Here is a 21,677-nt window from a genome sequence, read left to right on the forward strand (position 1 = left end):
CGGAGACAGAGGCACGGGACACTTGAGACCGGGCAAAAAAACAAAAGCCCATGTACAACAACTACCGGAACAACCAGTCTCGATCGGATTTGAATCTCCACCCCGGCGTTTTGGCCGCCAAGGGCAAGAGCGGAGAGCGCAAGTGGTAACATGGCGGTCTCTCTCTTCACCCCCCTTCTCGGCACCAGTCTCTGCCAGGTCGTCATGCTCAGTCTGTCCCCGAGCTCGGCCGATGCCTGTGAAGCATGGACCAGCATCTAGAGCATCATCGTCACGTTCGGGGACTAGGCGCCTAGGTCCAGGTAATAGAGGGACCAACCTCATTGCTGGCATTACGAACAAGGGATGTGTGGCCAGGTGCAATCCGCGATCCGCGATCCGCCCAATCTCAACCTCCCTGAACGCAGGCAATATGAAAAGAGAAGAGCGGCCATGTAGTGATGCGATAGCGCCTCGTCTCGGGATCTTTGTCTGCAAAGAATCCTGCTGCCTTGCCTAGGATAAAGGTCAATCAATCTCCGCCATTTTATCAATTACTTCCTCGGGGTAGTTTGACCTCCAGCAATGGCCCGTGCTCTCCCATTGTTGAGAGAATGAAGACGTTAAAGAGCTTTGCAATGCCTACCTACCTAGGTAGGTGGTTATGCTTTGTGAAATCTTCATATGATATATTGTCGCGTTCCAACGGCCCCATGGGCTGGACATCGGCGCCTTCATCACCACCCACCATTTGCGTTCCGTTACTGGTTCATGCAATTCAAGGTGCACTGATTGCGGACGAGTTGAGACAGTGAATTTGCCAAATAAACTGCATGCGGCCATTTCTTCCACAATACTTCCACAACCCAGTTCTGGTCAGCATGCTCCACTGCAGTCTCCCCCAGCGGCCGAGTGCTACCGCTGGCACAGTTACCGTTTTGTCGTCTGCTCACATGTCAAGTTGAGCTATGCCCTGTGGATGAAGTCAATAGAGCACCATACAAACCATATAATATAGCCGATTACTTGGCCTCGTTCAGAAATAAAGAAGAAGAACAAGAACAAGAAAAGAAGGTACAGAGTACCCCGTACTCCGTAAGTGCGCAGATACCGACCCGTCTTATCGAGCGAAACGGCGTTTCTCCGTGGTGGGGAGGCTGACAACTTTGCATACCCGCACCATCAACAAAAACATCACCCCCACCTTTCCCTGTACATGTGTTCCTGGGGCTTGCATGGCCCTTGTGAACTGGTGGCGGCCAAGTCGACAGAAGTTGGTCGGCAGCGGCTCAGCTGAACTCATGTTGTTTTTGGCCAAGTGCTTAACAGTGCAGTCCCGTACAGGTGACAGACATTCTCGGAGTTGAAAAGATCCTCCAATGGCCAATCACCATGATTGTGTCGACGGCTTCATGGCAACGGCATGTTTACGTCGTATCCGCCGCAGCATGATCTCATGAGAATGGCGACAGACTCTGCGCTTAGGAGTCTCAGATGTTTCTGCATCTGCCTTCAACTGTCCGACATATGTTGCACAGACAAGCAATCAACATAATCTGGGCTTTTGCATTCGAGCGTCCCCACATTGTTGGCATCTTTCATCGGCGCATCGGGCTTGCTAACCTTGCAAAACGCCACACGCCATCAACCAAGCGAGGTCTCCCCAGAGGTACGGATTACTTGATGCCATTGTACGTATGGAATACGGGCTGGGATGACGAGTTGCTGACAGAGCAAGGGCGAGTGTAACTAAGAACTCGATATATAAGTCACTTGCTAGAAAAATCGATAGTTATTCTTGTCTGGCCAAGAAGTTTGTCGGCAATCTATCTGGCTGTACTTTGCCGGCCGTGATCGTTTGACTAACCAGTCAACAGAAGCCCTGTTCTTGTTATCCCCGTCCATATTACATCTCAATGGACAGGATAGTAGCCAGGGTAGTAATCTTTGTTGGTAGCATGTCGCTCAATCCAAGGTTTCCTCCTCGTTGCTCCCGACCATCATTCACCTTGTCTTACGTGCTAATGTGTAGCAAGCGGCCTTGCCATCTTGTCTCTCCCGATGAATGCGCGCTGCCGTTTTTCACTTCTGTCTAATTGCGCCCATACCGGTATATTTTGGGTTCGGCTGTCGCTTTTCTGACAGCGAGAGTAGCCATGCAAGTGGAGTCGTAGACAAATCGAGTCTCAGAATTGGGTTGCTGCTGGTCAGGTGTGTCCGTAGCGCGACAAGTTACTATATCCCGCAATTAATGACAACCAACCCTATTGCAGTATCTATAGGCCCTCCCTGAATTAGCACTCAACATATGAAGATTCACCTCCATGCTAGGGTTGTGTCTTTAGTACATCGATTCAGTTTTGCCCTGACGAGACTAAAGGATTTGAATGTCCACCAGCCCAATTTCCTAACTGGCGATTCGTCTCGTCAGCATGATAGGTGATCGATGAGAACCCAGCAAATGATACGATTATCATCCAGCACACCGTGGAGTACCGAGTCGCGCAGTATGTGTACTTCGAAAGGCTGGATAGATGCTAATATCAGTGGCCGACAGGCTTTCCGGGTGGCTTGGTAGCCTTGGTACTCCCGTACTATCATGACTTGTCAAGGCTGCCGCCACCTTGGCTTGCCAAAGCGCCACAGATACAACTCGCCTTCATGGTTAATGTGCTCTGTATAGTAAGGCCCCTTTCTCACTATGTTTTATAGTCAGATGATTAACCTATGCCAAGGCTATGTCCGGACCTTTTATCAAGAGGTGATCTCGCGGCTACTACCGAGACGCTTGGACCTTGAACCGCAGCCATTTGCTCACTCTTGGCTATCACAAAGACACGGTACGCCTTCTTATTTCTCTCCATCTCAGAAGATATTGGCTACCATTGCTACCATTGAGCCGCGGTGAAAGCCATGTCTGGTTATGTTGCATCACTGCTTTGAACCAACAGGGTCTCTGGCACTCGCGACCTTCGGCCCGTACCAAGATTCGCTGAAGCCGGAGGACAGCCATTCGAAGCTCGTAACCAGCAGCTAGCCACATCGGTTCTCTCCGAGACTAGGGGCGGTAAATTGTTACGACACCATTGCGGACGCTACGGCTCCGCGTCTGTGGCTCAGTAGAGAATTTGGTAACGTGGCGTTAGCGTCACGCATGGCACCAGCCTCGACCTCTTAAACCACATGGCCCAAATAAAATTAGGCCAAATCGATTTGGTTGATATTTCCATGATTTGGAAGAGTTGATTGGCCACCTCGCGCCGACTTCGCCATGGGAAAGAAAGGGGACAAGATGGTTGACCAGTATCCACAGTGACGAGGATTGTTGTGGTAAGGCAAAGGATTCTGTCTACGGCTTCCCAGCTGAAACCAGAGTGTAGCTTGAGTATTTTGATGGGTATAATGGTCTTTGGGGCACTGCCCATGATAAGTTACGCAGGAGTACATGTGGACTGAGCCCCATTATCATTCACCGAGACTTGAGGATCACCGCCTGGGTACGGAACTCATTCGGCTGTCGCTGACTGTTCCCGCTTCTAGCACTCTGTAATAAGCAACAAAATCGAAGATTAGTGACTCTTGTGTCATTGAACCGAATTCCTTAAGTAGCATGGTGCATCAATAGTCGCGCTTACCGCGTGGTGAGCTTCCAGTCCCATGAACATCGTGAGCCGGTGGATTCATCCCCGGCAGACTCATTCTTCACAGACGTGTGATAGCATGTTGGCGACTCGTCGTGGGATAGTATTAGCCCCCACGTCTCGACGCAAAGATTGTGCCGAATCGAAGTTGAGCGTGAGTTGCTCAAGGAAGCCCGACTGTAGAGTCGCGCCGAAAGCGTCCCCAATTATTTACTTTCCCTGGAAGGAGTTGGTGGGTGAAAGACTTATACTGACCAAAGTAGAAGAGGGATCGTGGAAACCAAAGCCCGAGATTGAAATGATCCGACACAAGACACAAAGATGATGGAGAACAGGAGAAGTGATGAGGCAGTTACGATCAAAGTTCCTCGACAAACAACCAGGCGGGCACGGTTAGGTCAAAGCTTTGACTTCGTTGGAAGGTGCGATGGGAGCCACCAATCGATCACAGCCCCGCAATGCCCCCAATGTTACTGCAGTAACTACATGTGGGTATTTGCACAGTCAAGTTCAGTGCTTTGTGATGCATTGGCACTCCTCAGCATGGTTTTCTTTCCTCACCTTTCGTTTCTTTCCTTTCCCTTTATCGCCTACGGACTTACTGCTCGAAAATCTCGAATCCTCTCATTATCCACTTAATTCTGCCCGTGGTAATCTTCTCCGATCTTTATTTATATTTGAGCTGCTTCCCGTCCAGATTTGAGAGCAGTGTAGGATGTCGAGTACACACCTGAAGTGACAAACCCATGGCGGCCTCTGATCACTGGGCGCGACTTTGTGTCAAGAGCGACGGTTCAAACGCCCGACAATGCAAATACAGAAAAGAGAGCATTCAGCAGGGAGATGACACTTCTCTCCCGTCGGTCAAGCCGGCCATACAAGTTTTCTAAGTACCTAAGCCAAGTTGCTGGGCTAATTCTCCCGACAGCCGCTGACATACGGTCAATAGTAAAAGCACCAACGGCGAGGGACAGCCGCCTCATCATCATCATCCAGGAGTCCCTGCGACGCCCAATTTGCCAATCAAGAACCCGGGACTCTCACGTGGAGTGCTGATCCTTCCACTTCATGAAAAACTCGGGTTAGCCAAACCTAATATCATCTATTTCAGGAAGGACATTATGTAGCGCGAGTGCAGGTAAGATTTTAATGCGCAATGGCCGGAGCTCACACCACTGTATGGTTCACGAGCTAAACCCTTCGAAATCGGTCTTACTCGAGCCACAACACATACTACAGTCGTTTTCAATCGAAAATAACAACCATTGTTATTTGGGAGCATGTATCCAGAAGTTCCAGATTAGGCCGCCAACCTCTAAATTCCTTGGCTCCCGTTGCAGAAGTTGCACCAGTTACACGACCCAGGCACGCAATCTTACTGTGTAAGCTACCTAGGTAGTTACAGAACCGCCATATGAACAGTTACATTCAAGAACACCGAGCAACATTTAGGCTGTGCTTGCGCTGCCAGAAAACACATTTGCAGGTGATTCTTGGTTACTCGGACCCAGAGCATCGAGCAGTATTACCGATGCTGGACAACTCATATGAGAAGAATGAACTTCCCGGTTGCGGTTGTTAGCCAATTGGAGCTGGACGTCAAATTGATGCAGCGGTAGCGACCTCGAATAGCCATTGAAGCAAAAGAAAAGTACGCCCGCCATGGTGTACCCATATCAGAATGGAATGTTTGCAGATAACATGGCGTTGATATCCAATATGTTGCATCTGAAAATTCCGACTCTGACAAGTCTATTCCACGAATGAACGTTTTGATCAAATTCCACTCTCGATATGTCGGCAACTTTCCAGCCTGGCAGCCATCATGATGGACACCACATGCTGGCGATCAGCGGTGGGACGGCTCTGTACATTCGCTCGCCTGCCTGCCAGAAAGGCTTTGCAGGGGTACATAACATGATATCAAAAGCAAGCACCACACTACTCATCTGGTACCAGCTCCAATTTTCTGGCTAACCCTAACACAACTCAATTATCTCCCAAGGCCAACCCTGACTGTCTATTCTAAAGTCTTTTATTTCTCTCAGCATCTGCTTGATACGGGATCATCACCACTTTGGTGTGGTGAAAATGGGCCAAGAATACCGAATGTTGCCCAGCACTAGTGAGAGTCTGGCCCCCAATTGCCTCTAATGGCTTTCTACTGACATGATGACAGGTGGATCTTAGAGTGAATGTCTTTTGCAGCAACCAATTCAAGGTGTTTCCTCAATTTTTCCGTCTTAACTCATCCTTTGTTGAACATTATCGTCCCGGCTCTGAGGAGCGGCGTAATATTTGGCAGCGCCGAATCCTACCGAACTCAAAATAAGCATGACAAAGGCTTAAAAGTTGGGGATGCTATACACACGTACTACTCGGAGGAACTGTTTTCGGTGACGAGTTATCACGGTTCACGTCTAATACTCCTGATGATCCAAAGTTCCACAGTCCACAAGTTAATATCAGCCCTTCTGAAAGGGGCTTCTGAAAGGGGTTCTCTTGAGGCGATAATTGATTTCACCTATATGTCAGGCATATGATCTACTTCTCACGGATGGGAAGTTTACAAGGTGTACACAGCTGAATATGTTTAACGTCCTGCCCGTATTCATGATTTCGTGGATCCATAGCGTGCCTGAAGTTTCGGCGTAACTCACTCGTGAGATGAAATGCGGAGCTTGGATTGGTGATAGCACGTACATGCAATATGAATGTCGCTCTGGGAACTGCCTTGTCGGACGCTGCCTCAGCTTGAAAGTTCCCCAATTTACAACCTTTGCTTTATTTCATCTCGAGGCTAAGGGAGGGTCAGACGTATAAGGCATGACGAGACGAAACTTGTGACTTCATTTGGTAGGATGTAAGCGCCAAGATTGGAATATTCTTCATGAAATCAAGGTTTGCGACATTTGGGTGCGAAAGATGTCGCGGGACATTAGCCCACCTGCGAACGACAACATGTTTACGACACCCACTTCGCGACCGGAGGATTACAGAGAATGATGGAAATGTGTCCCCAAACGGTTTAAAGCCGATGAGCAAAGCTCGAATTCACCGGTTGATATTATTACTTATAGGCCACTCGAGTGACGGGCTTGTCTCGGATGACGAGGCATGTTGGCGGCATAGCATAGCCTCCTCTTGCTGCAATTGATCGAACAAGCAGTCAACTTCTCCAGGGATTGTGCAAAAGACATATTTCTTTGACCTCACTTCACATGACAACTCACATACAATTGCGCCAATCGAAGGTTGGTTTAAGGGCTGCCTAGAATTCACTCCGTACACCACAAACTAACAGCCTCGCGCAGCACAACGGCGCCTCCTAGTCCCAAGCATAGTAGACCCCTTCAAACGTCGCGTATTCTGCGTATTTCACAAAACGCGGGTTCAGCTGCTGGGCTGTGCCGACAGCCGCTTTGCTGTGGCTGCTTGGCCCTGGAGCTTATTCGCCTAAAGCACGAGATGGCTGGGCGGGTGACGTAACAGGGATATTAAGTTTGCTTCGGGTCTTCATAACGGAGGAAGACAACCAAGTACGTCACAAGGAGAGTTGGGTCTCGGGGATGATCTGGCCAGCTTATAGTGAGAGAGGTTCAATGTGGCAGTGATTTAACAAATGGATTTGGATTACGCCAAGCTTTGAGCAGACGAATGTTATGAAAGTCAAATGACGTGGCAGCACATGTTCAGCCTTCTGACGCAAATAAGACCAGCAGCGCCTATGCCTGGCGTCAGGGCGTTCAGTCCAAGCACAGCCATGAAGTTGCGAGAAGGCGAAATGCGAAATGCGAGGATCCACACGGCGGTTCAATATTCCCAAAAAGGCAAAACGGCGACGGGATGGACGCATCAGCCAAGACGGCCTCACAACACCAGACACATTGTGATGGGTTGTGAATCTATTATATATTTTCCGCACTCCCGGAGCAAATCTTTTGGCATTCCCTGCCTGGACTCTGGCGAGCTTGAGAAATAGAGATTCATGGGTTTTTGGATTTTATTCCATTTTGCGTGCCGGCCTCATCACAGATTGAAATCGCCCGAGTGTGCCATCACCACAGTAAGGCACTGGCATCATTACCAACACCGTCATTCTAGCACTACGCTATCCCTATGGGTCCATCCACATAACTCGCTATCGTCTAGTCTGATCTCTCGGGCCATCGGTCTGGAGCAACCATCTCGCGATAGAAGAGGCCCCAATCATAAAGACGAGCCCACAGCGTGCAGGAATCTTTCACCATGGATGTATATCGCCAAACGAAGACTCTCACAAAAAAGACTCTCAAAATAATTCTCACCCGTCATTCTACAAGCACCATCTACAGCGCCTTGGTTCTTCCCATCATCGCATCTCTCTACCTTGGTCTCGGCCAGAAATTCAACAACCCCAATGATCAGTTCGGCATCGGAACTCCTCAAAATATCCTCTCTCTTGGAGAGGCGCTTTCAAAAGCCCAAGGAGGTCGCGATACCGTCGCTTTCGTAAACACGGGTTACGCCGGTGGAGAAATTGATCGCGTTATTGACTCCCTTTCGAAGACTGTTGGTGGCGCAGACAAGAATGCGACCAAAATTTCCAACGAAGACGACCTTGGAAGTGTTTGCAAAAGCACGATTCGCGGCACCTCGAATTGTTATGGTGCTGTCGTGTTTCATTCTTCCCCTGATGAGGGCGGCAGTGGAATTTGGAACTACACGCTTCGAGCAGATGCCGGGCTGGGACTCTACTTTAGAAACGACCACGACGATAATGACCCCGAGGTCTATACTCTACCCTTGCAACATGCTGTTGACGCCGCGATTGCTGGCTCGTCATTCCCCTCCAAGGTGCAACAGTACCCCTACACCCAGGGGACGGAAGATGAACGTCAAGCACAGGTCCTTCGCGAGTACCAGAAGACATTCATCAACTACCTGAGTGTCGCCTTTGTGATTGCTCTCATTGGATTATGCTACCACATGCCAGGCTTGATCGCAACGGAGAGAGAGACTGGTATTTCTCAACTCACCGATGCCATGATGCCTGCGACACGGGGCTGGCACCGACAATTCGTGCGCTTGGTCTCTCACCAAAATGCCTTCATCATCACCTACTTGCCCGGCTGGATTATTGCATCCGTAGTCTGTCGAATCCTCATTTGGAAAAATACCAGTTTTGGAATCATGATCATCTTCTTCGTCCTCAGCGGGCTCGCAATCACGTCCATGTCCCTCCTCGGTGCATGTTTCTGGAGAAAGGCCCAGATGTCTGGCGTCGTCACGGCCGTGGTATGGATTGCATTGGGCATCGTCGCACAAGCGGTTCCTAATCCAAGCACAGCTACTGTTGCCGTTCTCGCCTTGTTATTCACCCCGTGCAATTTTGTCTACTTCATTACATATATCGCGCGATACGAACAAGACGGCCAAGGAGCGAGCCTGACCAAAACACACAAAGATAGTCCCTGGAGCCTTCCTGGCATTGTCTTGTGGGTGTTTCTGATTTTGCAGTTTCTCATTTACCCCTTCATTGCTGCGTTTCTGGAGCGCGCAATGCATGGAGTAATCACTGGCGTTCGCAGCGCGTCGTCGCCGGAGAAGGCTGCCGCCCAGGCCGGCCATGTCATTCGCGTCGAGAATATGACCAAAATATACCGCCCAAGCTTGTTGCGTCGATTCTTCTCATTCGTTTCTCCACCGCGGCCCGAGGTTGTCGCTGTTGATAATCTCACCCTGACTGCCAAGAAGGGCCAAATACTGGCCTTGCTTGGTGCAAACGGGAGCGGTAAGAGTACAACTCTGGATATCATTGCTGGCATTAGCAACTTCACGACTGGAAACGTCTCGATCGATGCGAGGGGTGGTCTGGGAATCGCACCACAGAAGAATGTGCTCTGGGATGACCTTACCGTCGAAGAGCATATCACCATCTTCAATCAGCTGAAGTCGCCGCAACGATATGCCACCAAGGAGGAGACAACAGCATTAATCAAAGCCATTGGTCTGAGCCAAAAGACAAAAGCCATGTCTAAGACCCTTTCAGGTGGTCAGAAGCGCAAACTACAGTTAGGTATGATGTTAACCGGAGGTAGTTCTGTGTGCTGCGTGGATGAGGTCTCGTCTGGCATTGATCCGCTCTCAAGAAGGAAGATTTGGGATATTCTGCTGTCAGAAAGAGGAAACCGGACCATCGTCATGACTACGCATTTCTTGGATGAGGCCGACTTACTCGCGGATAATATTGCTATCCTTTCCAAGGGCAAACTTCGAGCTGAAGGATCATCTGCCCAGCTAAAAGACCACTTCGGTGCTGGTTATCGGGTGCATGTTCTCAACGCCAAATACATGAAACACGCTCCCAAGGTACCCGGAGTCCAACGAAAGGAACTTTCTAACACGATCACCTACGTTGCACCTTCATCGAACCTCGCCGCAAAAGTCATTCGCGTCTTGGAGCATGCTCATATCCCCTATCAGTTTTCCGGGCCGACTATTGAAGATGTGTTCTTGAACCTTGCTGACGAAGTAAGAGATGACGAGGACATGAACCGAAAAAACAATGAGACTCGACAGTTGGCGACAAAGGAGAGGCTCTCGGACTCCGAAGACGCCGCCAAACAAGGAGCTGCCCTCGACCAGCGTCTCCTATCCGGCCGACCGGTAAACTGGGCAAGCCAGATCTTGGTTTTCCTTCGCAAACGAATCACTATCCTCAAGACAAATTGGATTCCTTACGCCATCGCATTCATTGTCCCCATCATTGCCGCTGCCATCACTCAGATGCTGGTCAATGATAAGTCCGCTGTCGGGTGCAGCCCCAGGGAATCCAGCACAAGAGCTGGCTTTGGTGATTTTACCAAGTTTTACACTTCTGCTCATTTAGTCGGGGGTCCAGCTTCTAGATTCAACGGAAGCGTTGCGAAGGATCTCACTAAAACGATCGTTCCAGGCTCTGTCGATGTTGGCAATTTCTCTCTCAAATTAGTCACTTCCCAGTCTGAAATGCAATCTTATATCGAAACCAACCGCAGGGCCGTGTCTCCTGGCGGATGGTGGCTAGGAGATTCTGGATCAGTGCCTACAGTTTCCTGGAGAGCTGATAACTTTTCCATGTATACTTCTGTCCTGACACAGAATCTGATGAACAATATGCTGGCAAACATGACTATTGCGACAAGATATACGCATTTTGACTCCCCGATTGCCCCGTCTACTCTGGACGCTCTGCAGCTGGTTATTTACTTCTGCATTGCTTGCTCCATCTTCCCGGGCTTATTTGGTCTCTATCCTAATTTTGAAAAACGCCAACAGATCCGTGGCTTACAATATTCGAGCGGAGCAAGAACAATACCCGTTTGGGCGGCACACTTGCTCTTTGACTTTTCCATCATTCTGGTTTCCATGGCTCTTGTTGCAATTATCTTCGCAGCGACGTCTGATATTTGGTACCATCCTGGGTATCTGTTCCCCGTGTTCATGCTCTACAGCATGGTGACAATTCTCTGGTCATACTTCTTTTCATTGGTCTGCAAGAGCGCACTGGCAACATACGCAGCAACGGCCGTTCTTCAAGGTCTGGGGTTCGCAGTGTACATGATTTCCTTCCTCTTCATTCTCACATACTCTGAGGCTGCCCCTCTTGACACAAATATTCTCATCTCTCACTGGGTCATTGCTGTCATTTTCCCTACCGGCTCTCTCATTCGAGCATTCTTCGTCGGTCTCAATACATTCTCAACTACATGTGATGGAGACAAGCTCCAAAGCTACCCAGGAGCCATCATTGCCTACGGAGGGCCGATATTGTACCTTGCTGTACAGGCAATCCTTCTTTTCGTGGTGGTCATTTGGCTCGAGACCGGTGCTGGCAAATACGCTACAGGCAAAGCAAAGCCAACTGCCGAGGTTGATGACCCCGAAATTGCAAACGAGCTGGTTCGTGTCGATAATGCAGGGCAAGGGCAAGGGCAGGATGCGAGCGGTCTTCGAGTCGCCCATCTCACAAAGGCATTCAAGAAGAACACTGTGGTAGACAATGTCACTTTTGGCGTTGACCGCAGCCAAGTCTTCGCTCTTCTTGGCCCCAACGGCGCCGGAAAGTCTACCACAATCTCCTTGATTCGCGGCGACCTGCACCCCAGCCGTAACGGTGGCGATGTATTTGTCCAAGGCGCTTCCGTCACCAAGCACAGAGCATTGGCACGTCAGAACCTCGGCGTCTGCCCGCAATTTGATGCTATTGATTCCATGACGGTGGAAGAACACCTCCAGCACTTTGCTCGCATCCGCGGGATCCTCAACGTCGAGGAACAGGTCGACGCCGTTGTTCGCGCAGTTGGGCTCGGTGCCTACACCAAGGTCATGGCTCACACCCTGTCTGGCGGCAACAAGCGAAAACTCTCTCTTGGCATTGCTCTAACAGGCAACCCGTCCGTTATCCTCCTCGATGAGCCGTCGTCGGGACTGGATGCCGCGGCCAAGAGAGTCATGTGGCGGACTTTGGAAACAATTATACCGGGCCGGTCTATCCTGCTTACCACGCACAGCATGGAAGAAGCCGACGCCCTCGCGAACCGCGCCGGCATCATGGCGAAGCGCATGCTCGCTCTTGGAAGTACGGACGCGCTGCGGCACCGGTTTGGTGACACTCTCCACGTGCATCTTGTGTGCGAGACGGCACCACATTCTACACCGGAAGAAATGGAACGTATCCGGGCTTGGACTGCTCAGACATTCCCCAATGCACATATTGAGCAGGAGACATTCCACGGACAGATGCGTTACTCCATTCCTGCTTCGTCTGTAACACCACATGTAAAGTCTTGTAATAAAAACGACGCTTCGGCATCTAGCAGTGCAATTGGACAGATGCTTGTCATGTTGGAGGAGCATAAAGATGCGCTGGGTATTGCTCATTACAGCGTTACCCCCACGACTCTTAATGAGGTTTTCCTGACTATTGTGGGCCAGCACGATGTCTTGGAGGAAGGATACAAGGAGGAGGAGGAGAAGCCGTGGTATAAGAAGCATGTCTGGGAGTGGTTCTAGGGTCGTTTGCATTCTCTCGCCACCTCTTTCAGCCCAACCTACATTTAGAAGCGAAAAGAATTAGACACAATAAGACCGTGTAATGCGGGCTGCAGTATGGATAGTGAGATTAGTGTTTAAACACTGTTTAGACGGGCAAACAATGTATTGGGGGCCTCGTCTTCAGGTAGTAACAGCCCGACTTTAGAAACGCCCTATTTGCGTCATAACCACGCGTCAGAACCAAGACTGTCCATCACATGACGAGCCGGAGCTCCAACGCTATTGTTTTCATTTGTACGACATCAAGGCACAGAGAGTCAAGCACGCCTTCCTGATGGGCCAACCCCCCGTGGGCTTGTCTGTATCACATGTCGCACAACCGCTGGCACATACACCAGGCGTCTGCCAATCATCCCTCGGTCCGGTTTTCTTTGTTTTCTTCTTCTACGGAGTTGCTTCCGCATCATCCCCCATGGGGCCACGGGCCAGGCTCGCGGTCCCGGAAGCCTCGAAGCGGAGTGATGGTCTCAGAGCGCAACATCCCACTGAGTCAGGCCTCGGCATGCGGTCCTTAGGAGCAATGCCATGTGTGTGATGAGAGTCTGAGAGCACGCAGAAGCCTGGACGTCATCTGCCTATCGATTCTGCACGAGGAACGAGGGGAAGCCGTTTGCCGCAATGGCTAGAAAGGACAAGCCATGCGGAACGACAAGGTCTCAAAGACAAAGCCTCTAGCCATGACAACGAAACCCCCCTCTCTTCCTGTCGAATCACCAGCCTGCCACAGGCCTCGTATCCCGAGAGCGAGTTGATTCGAATACATTGGCAAGCCTCACTAGAAACAGAACGTGCCCAAAATTTTGCAACTTGAGATGTCAATCGGACAGGAGGCGGACGGCCGGGGTAGGAAGGAAGAGATGTCGAGAAGCAGGTAAAAAATTGGTCAAAACTTCCTGCCTTGCCATGACACTGCAGAACATTGACAGGTATTCATGCCTCACTGGCCTGCAAAAATGGTACGCAGCATGACGTCGTCATCGGTTCCCTCTAGGCGAAGAGGGCGAAACGACGAGCCGATGAACTCTTCGAGAAAGACTTGCATCAAATGGTTCAGCCCGCTGACTCGACATGCGCCGAATAAATGGTTCACCTCAACCCGACTCTCTTTTCCCGGGGCTATCCTGTGCAACCCACAGGCTTGGTTCGTTCGGCTGTCGACTCGTATCGCGCAGCCTTGCGCCGGGACGGCCCAACGCCCGAGGACCTTGCTCTTTCACGAAAGACATGGCGTTCTCGCGGCCGGCGGAAAACAGGGGTTTGGGTCCTGCGAGGTGACGGTTTGCAGCGCCCACGGCGCGGTCCAGGCATCCGGCTGTCCATCGGAAACAAGCACTCGGCCTGAGACCAAGACCAAGGCCCCCGAACGGAGAGGCGACTTCCAAGTTGGGCCCGCGCGGCATGCTCGTTTGGGAATTCGGCGAGCTGGAGTGAATCACACATATGACAGGTAGCGGCTGCGAAGCGAAGCGAACCCTCCCGGAGCGAGTTCTTCCTGGCTACTTTGGAGAACTCAACTACAAGACCCTGCATGTGTGTTTCTGTCACGGCGTGAATTGTCATGAAGAAAAACCCTCTTTGTTGGCCCGATATGACGCCCCGTTGGCCGGGGACCGACTTACATGGTTGATACTGCGCGGCATCAAGTGCCACGCCCGTTCTTCGTCCCCGCGTCGGCATATTCACCGGTATGCCGGTAAAGCCTGCGTTCTCGCGCATTGCGTGCTCATGGCAGGGGTAAATGCAACTCTGACACCCAATGCAATCCATCCATCACTAGTCTAGGCCGTGTCCATCCACATTAGGAAGTGCTCATGTGCTTGCCTTGCTGCCAAAGCATATATTTGGCGATTATTCTGGCGTGTTTCGTGTCTACATTATCATTATCTCGACGACTGTCTCGTCTGTCTGTCTGTCTGTCTGTCTGTCTGTCTGTCTGTCTGTCTGTCTGTCTGTCTGTCTGTCTGTCTGTCTGTCTGTCTGTCTGTCTGTCTGTCTGTCTGTCTGTCTGTCTGTCTGTCTGTCTGTCTGTCTGTCTGTCTGTCTGTCTGTCTGTCTGTCTGTCTGTCTGTCTGTCTGTCTGTCTGTCTGTCTGTCTGTCTGTCTGTCTGTCTGTCTGTCTGTCTGTCTGTCTGTCTGTCTGGGCACATACAGGGGAGGGGTTTCTTGCCATCTCACAATTCGAAATAAGACAGCTTGTTGCGGCATCCCGCAAATGTCATTTTCGACCAGTCTACTCCGTACGGACATCTGAACCGAGGGGGCAGGTTGTGAACGAGTCCGGTAGTGTTGCACCGCCCGTGGATTGATGGCCGCAGATCTACGGGTGCACCAACCTCCATATTTAGATGGAGTAGTACTTGCGCAATGCTGGGGGCGTCGGCTGCTTGGGTGTTGCTCGCGATCTGTTCAAATGTACCTCACGTTGAAGTGACTTTGACAGCTTGTATCTTTTACCATGACCCGAAGCCAATTTGTAGATTCTTGCCAATCTCACATTCCCGAACAAGGGGGGCTTGCTCGTAGCAACTGGGGCCCAGCTGAAGAAAATAAGTGAGCCAATAAGAGACTGATGATCCATCCGTCTTGTTATGCATGCCTCGAATTCCCATCTTCTGGGTTACGGATACACTCTACGCAGCGGTGTACTCAACTAATCCGTTCGGCGGTGCGCAAATTTAATGCGTCATGTAGTTTTTATCATGACCTCATTCGAAATATTCACGGACATACCAAAGCATTACTACATATTGAGTGCTCACAGTTTTCCTGTCGGCGCTTGCTTTTACCGTGGGAGGGTAGAGCAAGAATCAAATCAATGGCACGAAACAAATCTACACTAATTGGCAATATCCATTTCCTTTGCTCCATATCATCGCCAATTCGCAGTCCCCGCCGTACTTTACTTGCACGGCGGCTAGCCCCAAATTACCGCCCAACTTGCCGCGGCATGCTCGTACGCTCTTTCCTCTTCTGGATCCAAACTGTGCGTCTCCTGCCAACAGCACGCACCAATAAAACTCCAAGCTTGGAACAAATGCGGCAGAAAAAATCACAAGCATGTGATTTCACCACAAGAATGAGGTATGCCAATGAAACAAGCAAGAAGGAAGGAAAAGAAAAGAAGACTCGTCCAATTCTCTCCCAAAACCACGACTACGTCGCATCCAAAGCCCACCCGCGGCATCCGTGTGGATCCCGAACGCCAGAAAAGAAACTCTTCGTATGGACAGCACCGACGCCACGTGCGAGATGTCACTGCATCCCGACAGCCCCCAAAGAGTATGTAAAAAATTGCGCGTGCGCAGCTATCCTCAGTTGGCAGCCCACGGGCCGCATTCCCATCCGACCTCTGTGTTTACTGAATCAAAAAAGTCCCGCGTGGGCTGTAAACCCAAAGTCGACGTCAACAGCCGCGGCCGCAGCCGGCAAACGCGGCAACAATGGCCTTCACCATGCATTCCCACTCGGGGCAGTTCTGCCCCGGCCACGCAGTCGACCAGTTGGAGGACATCGTCCGGCACGCCGTCTCGTTGGGATTCAAAACGATGGGTTTGTCGGAGCACATGCCGCGGTATGAGGAGCGGGACTTGTATCCCGAGGAGGTGAGTTTATTCGCGGGCATCCCCCCGTCCTCGGCATCTCGATAAGTGCCAGCTCGATTGCACACTGCCGCGTGAGAAAACACCCAAATAAAAGGGAGAAGAAGGGAAAAAAGGCTAATCAAGTCCCCCTAAAGAGAGACTGTCCCCGAGAATCGCTTCGGGCTCTTCCTCGGCGGCACGAGGCCTACCTCGTCGAGGCGCAACGCCTGCAGGCAAAATACGCCCAGCAAATCCACATCCTCATCGGCTTCGAGGCCGAGTTCATCCGCCCCTCGCTCGCGCCTCTTGTCAGGGAGCTCGCCCTGCCGGCCTGCGTGGACTACTTCGTCGGCTCGGTCCACCACGTGCACGGCGTCCCGATAGACTACGACTCGGCCACCTACGCGGAGGCTATCCGGGCCGCGGGCGGGTCGGAGGAGCGCCTGTACCAGGATTACTACGACTTGCAGCACGAGATGCTCCTTGCGCTGAGGCCCCGGATCGTAGGGCACTTTGACTTGATCCGTTTGAAGAGCGTGGATCCGGGGCGGGATATTCGGCAGTGGAAGGGCGTGTGGGACAGGGTGTTGCGGAATCTGAAGATTGTCAAGGACCAGGGCGGGTGGTTGGAGCTGAACACGGCTGCGTTGAGAAAGGGGTTGGAGGAGCCGTACCCTTGCAGCATCATTTCCGAGGTGAGTTGCTTTCCAGTCTTGGAGCGAGTGGGTGAGAACCCGGCCGTGAAAGACTGACCATTTGTTTGCAGGAATGGGTCAAGATGGGAGGCGACTTCACAATGTCTGACGACAGCCACGGCATTGCTCAGGTAAGCACAAACTACAGCCGTGGTCTGTCATTTCTAGAACGTCTGGGTGTCAGGAATCTCTGGACTTTTGAGCGCCAACCACATCCCGGTGTTGCCGGCTCAACAAAGGCAACGCTCTCTGACAAGGCTGTTCCCATAGAGGTGTTCAGGGAACACTTCAAGTCGTGAACACGCATATACATGTACAAAATGATAGACTGGAGAAGGATGGAACCAAAAGTCTTCATAGAGTCATTTGCATAATCCACAACCCAAACGCCACTTTCCATGTACTGCTCCCAAAAGCGCAATCAAAAGGGGTATCACACAAGTCAAACGTCAAACCCAAATATCTAGAGCAGAGCAATCAAAAGCACGCCTGACTAGACAAAACTCCGAGCATGAAAATGACAAGCGTGTGCTACCATTATCCCAGCACCCACATCCCACGTAGTTTTCGTTTTCTCAAAGACCAAAAAAAAAAAAGTCATCTTTCATCAATAAATCTCATTGCTGAGCCGTCATTGAATGTCGCCTCATTTGGCAAAAATTCCTACGCTGAGTGAGCCGTTGCCCTTTGGACTACTGTCACTGTTCATGTCCTGTACGTGCTGTGCCCAGAGATCCTGGTCGTCCTTGTGACTCTGTATCCGGCCTTGGGGCGAATGGAATCCCTGAGGTGTAGTGGAATAGGGTACTTTTCGTTTGCGTCGCGCTAGGCAGAGGTGTGTTAACCGGCGCTACAGAAGAAGGCGTCTGAACGTTAGGCGGAAGCCACCTCAGATGCTCGTGCTGCCCCATGATGACAGGTTCAGGTCCTTCCGGCTGATAGGGGATAAAGACATCGCTGGCGTCGCTGGCTGGTTGAATAGTAACATGCGGTACATCGGGAGAGCTTCCCGTGGGAATGGACGGAGTCGGCGTGGGCGACGATGCATTAGATGTGTAGATTTCCTCAACCGGAGTTGAAATTCCTCCACTTAGTGACGGCGTTGGTGGTGCTTCAGGAACACCAGAAGCTGGCGCAAGTTGAGTTGGAAGCTGCTCCGGAGCATTTGGTATAGAGGACATGCCTTCAGGGGTAGGTGGTTTCTCCGACTTCACAATACTTGAATCCTGCCCAAGTTGGCGGCCGGGTTCCGCGCTTTGTTCTGACTTGGCCTGCTTCCCATCCTTTTGTGTCTTTGTGATCAAGTTGATTCTTATCTTCTTGACACCGTTGGTCAAACTGTCAACATCGCTCTTGGCATCGTTACCGACGGCATTGAGCGGTAGTCCCGTAGCCGGGGTCGGCGTGTCAGCCCCAACTGTAGACTGTTTCGCTCCTCTAGCGGGAGTGCTCGCCCTTGTCACATCTCGCCCTCCTTTCGGTGCAGGGTCTATTCGGGGTGGCACTGCCTGGCTCTTCTTCACGGGAACCTTGTTACTGCTCTGTGTCCTACCCACCCTAGAGTTGGGCCGACTGGTTGTTCGGTTAGGGCCAGGCGCTGTGGCTGGGATAGGAGGGACCGGAGGTGGCTCTTCCCTGGGAGGGGACAGATTCGTAGACGCCACGCTCAGGCGGCGGCTAGATCTTCTGGCGGACTGCGCTCCAGCTGGCTGAGGCGTTCTTCTCCCAGCCTGTGCTCGATGTCAGTATGGATGTCGAAAATGCAAGAAGCTGATTGCGGGCAACTAACCTTCGCCGGGGATGATATCGGTGTGCTTGCGGGCTTTCTTCTTGTCTTCGGTAGCATTTCGCTCATTTCCTCGTCAATAGGACCGATTGGTCTCGATTTACGTTCGCGTAACGACATCCTCGATGATGATCTATCAGATCCGGATGGTGTGGGCGGCTGGTTCCCAATCAAAAGAGACTGGCGATCTCTCCGGGCCCGTGATGCTTCAGCATTTAGATCCTCCGCCGTACAACTGTCTGTTTGACGATCTGATGGTATCAGAGTCTTGCACAGTTCCTTAGCAGCTATATGCCAAGGCACTTCAGGAGGTGGGGGTGATGTCGGCCTCTGAGGTACTTTCGAATAGCTGGTAGACAAGCTAGAGAGACTGTTCTTCATCTTGATGGGGTCAGCAACTCTAGCAGTAGAGGCCTGGGTTGGCGATGAGTAGGTCGGAGGAGTAGAGTTGCGTGGTTTTCTCAGTACTGCTAGAGGCTCTTCGGGTTCTTCGAGGAGGTCTAGTTCATTCGTTGCCCACCATGCTGCATCGTACATTGACGCCGGAGGTTTCATTGTCGGATCCGCGTTCAAATTGATAGCTCCAATCCTTTGGCCCATCTCGTACGCGAGCCCGGTAGATTCCTGCTCCGTCTCGATTGGACTTTGATCGTGACTAACACCAACTAGGCCACTCAGATGGCTCAGTATCCCTGAACACAAGGCGCGATTGCTATATCCACCTTCGAGGACGCTAATCACACGGCCATCTACAGCCAGTCCCTCCTCTGTCGCCAGTTTCACAACATCTTGCGAAAGCCTGGCATAAAACTCCGTCGGCACATTCACATGGTGGCGTTGCATTCCCGCGCTCTCCCACTCACTGGCATCGAAACCCGCAGAGAAGAAGACTGCCGCTTTGGGGACTTGGTTTGAGGCACGCAGCTTGGCTGCCTCATTTTTCAAGTACTTTCGTGTCTTTTCCAACAAAACAGCATATGTACTTTCGTACAGGGTCCAGAACTCTTGTTCCGTTTTCCAGGATTGTAGGTGGACATTCCAGATACACTGGCCATGCGCACTATCGATACATAAACTCGCGTTCTTGACCTTGTCTTCATCACCCATCTCGCAAGGATAAGAGTTAATGTCATGCAAGCTGAAGTACCCTATTGACGTTCTTTTCCAAGAGGCGTGGCTCTTGTTCGCAGCATTAGCGCGGGCATTGTGCTGCCAAGTAATGGCCTGAGAGCCGTCGCCGTGATGGAGATCAAAGTCGATTATGGCTGCATGAGTGAGACCATGTTCAAGTGCAGCATGCATGATGCCCACATGAACATTGTTCACCCAACAGAAGCCAGAAGGATGAGAAGCAGAACAATGGTGGCCAGGGGGTCTTACGCCGACAAACGCTTTGCGAGGACCAGGACCAAAGACAGTGTCCACTGCCTCGCACACTGCGCCCAAAGCACCTTGCATGGCGTTGAGGGACTCTTCGCACAGATACAAATCGCCCTCGTGGAGCTTCTGTGGCGCAGCATGTTCTGGTCCTCTAGAAATGTCAGGTCGTTGCAGCTCCTTCCCTCCCATAGCCAATATTGATTCAGCCGAGCCGCACATGAGTTTCAATTCCTCCATCCACTTGGTGCCATGTACATTGGTCACTGCGGGAGACAGCAGTGACAGTTGTCTAGTGGTCTTGTGAATGCGAAAGGGAATGCTGATGATGTCGGAAAGGTTCCTCTTGGGATGAATAGGCAAGTGACCCTGACAGTGTCGACCGCCCAACCGTACGTATGCTGTTGATATACCTAGAACAGCAGCCTTGATACGTTCGGGTCGTTCCACAATTGTGCTTAATGCACTTCGGGAAGTTCGAGGGCGGGAGAAGCGATGCCCATATACAGCATCGTTAAGGATAACAACAGTGTCCGTAGATAGCGTAGCAGTATCTCCATGGTATTCCGCAAGTTCAGCCGCAAAGTAATCGCTAGCGATGCTTCCTGCTGTCACAGGGGGCTTCTCTTCAGGGGGCGTCCTGTTTGCTGGAGATGTTGAGATTATCTGCGATGAACTCGATCGCCTGGCCAAAGGTCTTCCAGGCGCGAAACCATTCGCAGAATGTAAAGAGTTCATGGAAGCCTTTCGAAGTAGTGGCGGCGTCTCAGCATGGGAAGCTCTTCTAGAGCCCGGTCCATTAGAAGGACTGCGAGAAGGCGTCCGAGGATGAGGTGAGGCTGATGGCGATCTTCGAGATGGCGGCTTCGCGGGAGTTCCCCAGGAGTTTCTTGGGCTCGGAAGAGGCTTCAGGGTTTTGGGTTCGTTCGTCAAGGAAAGCTGGCTCAGCGACAGTGTTAAACCAGAGTTGTCATCGTTTGCTCTGTTAGATGCTGGTGATGTTGGTCCCTGTCGTGGAGACAACGACCCATGAATCGAGGACGACATTCCGACTTCAGTCGACGACGCATGAGAGAGCCAGCGTAGCAATGTATAAAGGCAACAAGCGGTGTCGAAATTCGTCTATCCTACCCGCGGTGATTGCACAAGGCCGGAGATTCTAATGAGAGATCGAGGGGTAGCGATTTGGCGTCCTGGCAGGCAGTCGTTGTTTGTTTTTATTAACTTGATGGTCTGGGCTAATTGCGACCACGCCTGGTCAACGCTCCCATGGCCTGCTGGGGACCGCGTCTGGCATCCGCAGCACGCGACAGGGACATGGCGTCACGTGTAGGTGACGTAGGGTCATACGGAGAACAACCAAACAAACAAACAAAAAGAGTACCATTAATCAATCCAATCGCATTGTACATCCAAAGCTGAGCATCAAATTGGATCAGTAAAGCAATTACACAATGCTCCTTGTATTCGGGGATATTGTGTCTGTCCCATGTGCCCTTGTGGCCGTATGATGTAGTTCACGGGGTACCCAGTTACCGTT

The 21,677-nt window shown here is 51.3% G+C and overlaps 3 protein-coding genes across 3 annotated transcripts; 2 read left to right on the forward strand and 1 right to left on the reverse strand.

Moving 5' to 3' along the window:
- Window positions 1-7,868: 7,868 nt before the first annotated feature.
- J3458_019154 (uncharacterized protein) lies at window positions 7,869-12,721 on the forward strand (the record flags this gene model as incomplete). Its single annotated transcript, XM_007808165.2, has 1 exon — window positions 7,869-12,721. The coding sequence occupies one exon, from the start codon at window positions 7,869-7,871 to the stop codon at window positions 12,654-12,656; it is 4,788 nt and encodes a 1,595-aa protein (XP_007806356.2). The 3' UTR covers window positions 12,657-12,721.
- A 2,730-nt stretch (window positions 12,722-15,451) lies between these two features.
- Window positions 15,452-17,273, forward strand: J3458_019155 (uncharacterized protein; the record flags this gene model as incomplete). The annotated part of the gene is made up of 4 exons (XM_007808166.2): window positions 15,452-15,977; window positions 16,071-16,300; window positions 16,435-16,974; window positions 17,046-17,273. Exons 2-4 carry the CDS (start codon window positions 16,139-16,141, stop codon window positions 17,271-17,273), a joined length of 930 nt encoding a protein of 309 aa, XP_007806357.2. The 5' UTR covers window positions 15,452-15,977; window positions 16,071-16,138.
- Window positions 16,435-21,358, reverse strand: HOS3_2 (histone deacetylase). Its single transcript, XM_007808167.2, has 2 exons — window positions 18,764-21,358; window positions 16,435-18,704 (listed from the first exon to the last, which is right to left on the reverse strand). Exons 1-2 carry the CDS (start codon window positions 21,182-21,184, stop codon window positions 17,673-17,675), a joined length of 3,453 nt encoding a protein of 1,150 aa, XP_007806358.1. The 5' UTR covers window positions 21,185-21,358; the 3' UTR covers window positions 16,435-17,672.
- Between the last annotated feature and the right edge of the window lie 319 nt (window positions 21,359-21,677).

The sequence above is a fragment of the Metarhizium acridum genome (assembly GCF_019434415.1).
Source record: "Metarhizium acridum strain ARSEF 324 chromosome Unknown scaffold_555, whole genome shotgun sequence".
Classification (NCBI taxonomy): Eukaryota; Fungi; Ascomycota; class Sordariomycetes; order Hypocreales; family Clavicipitaceae; genus Metarhizium; species Metarhizium acridum.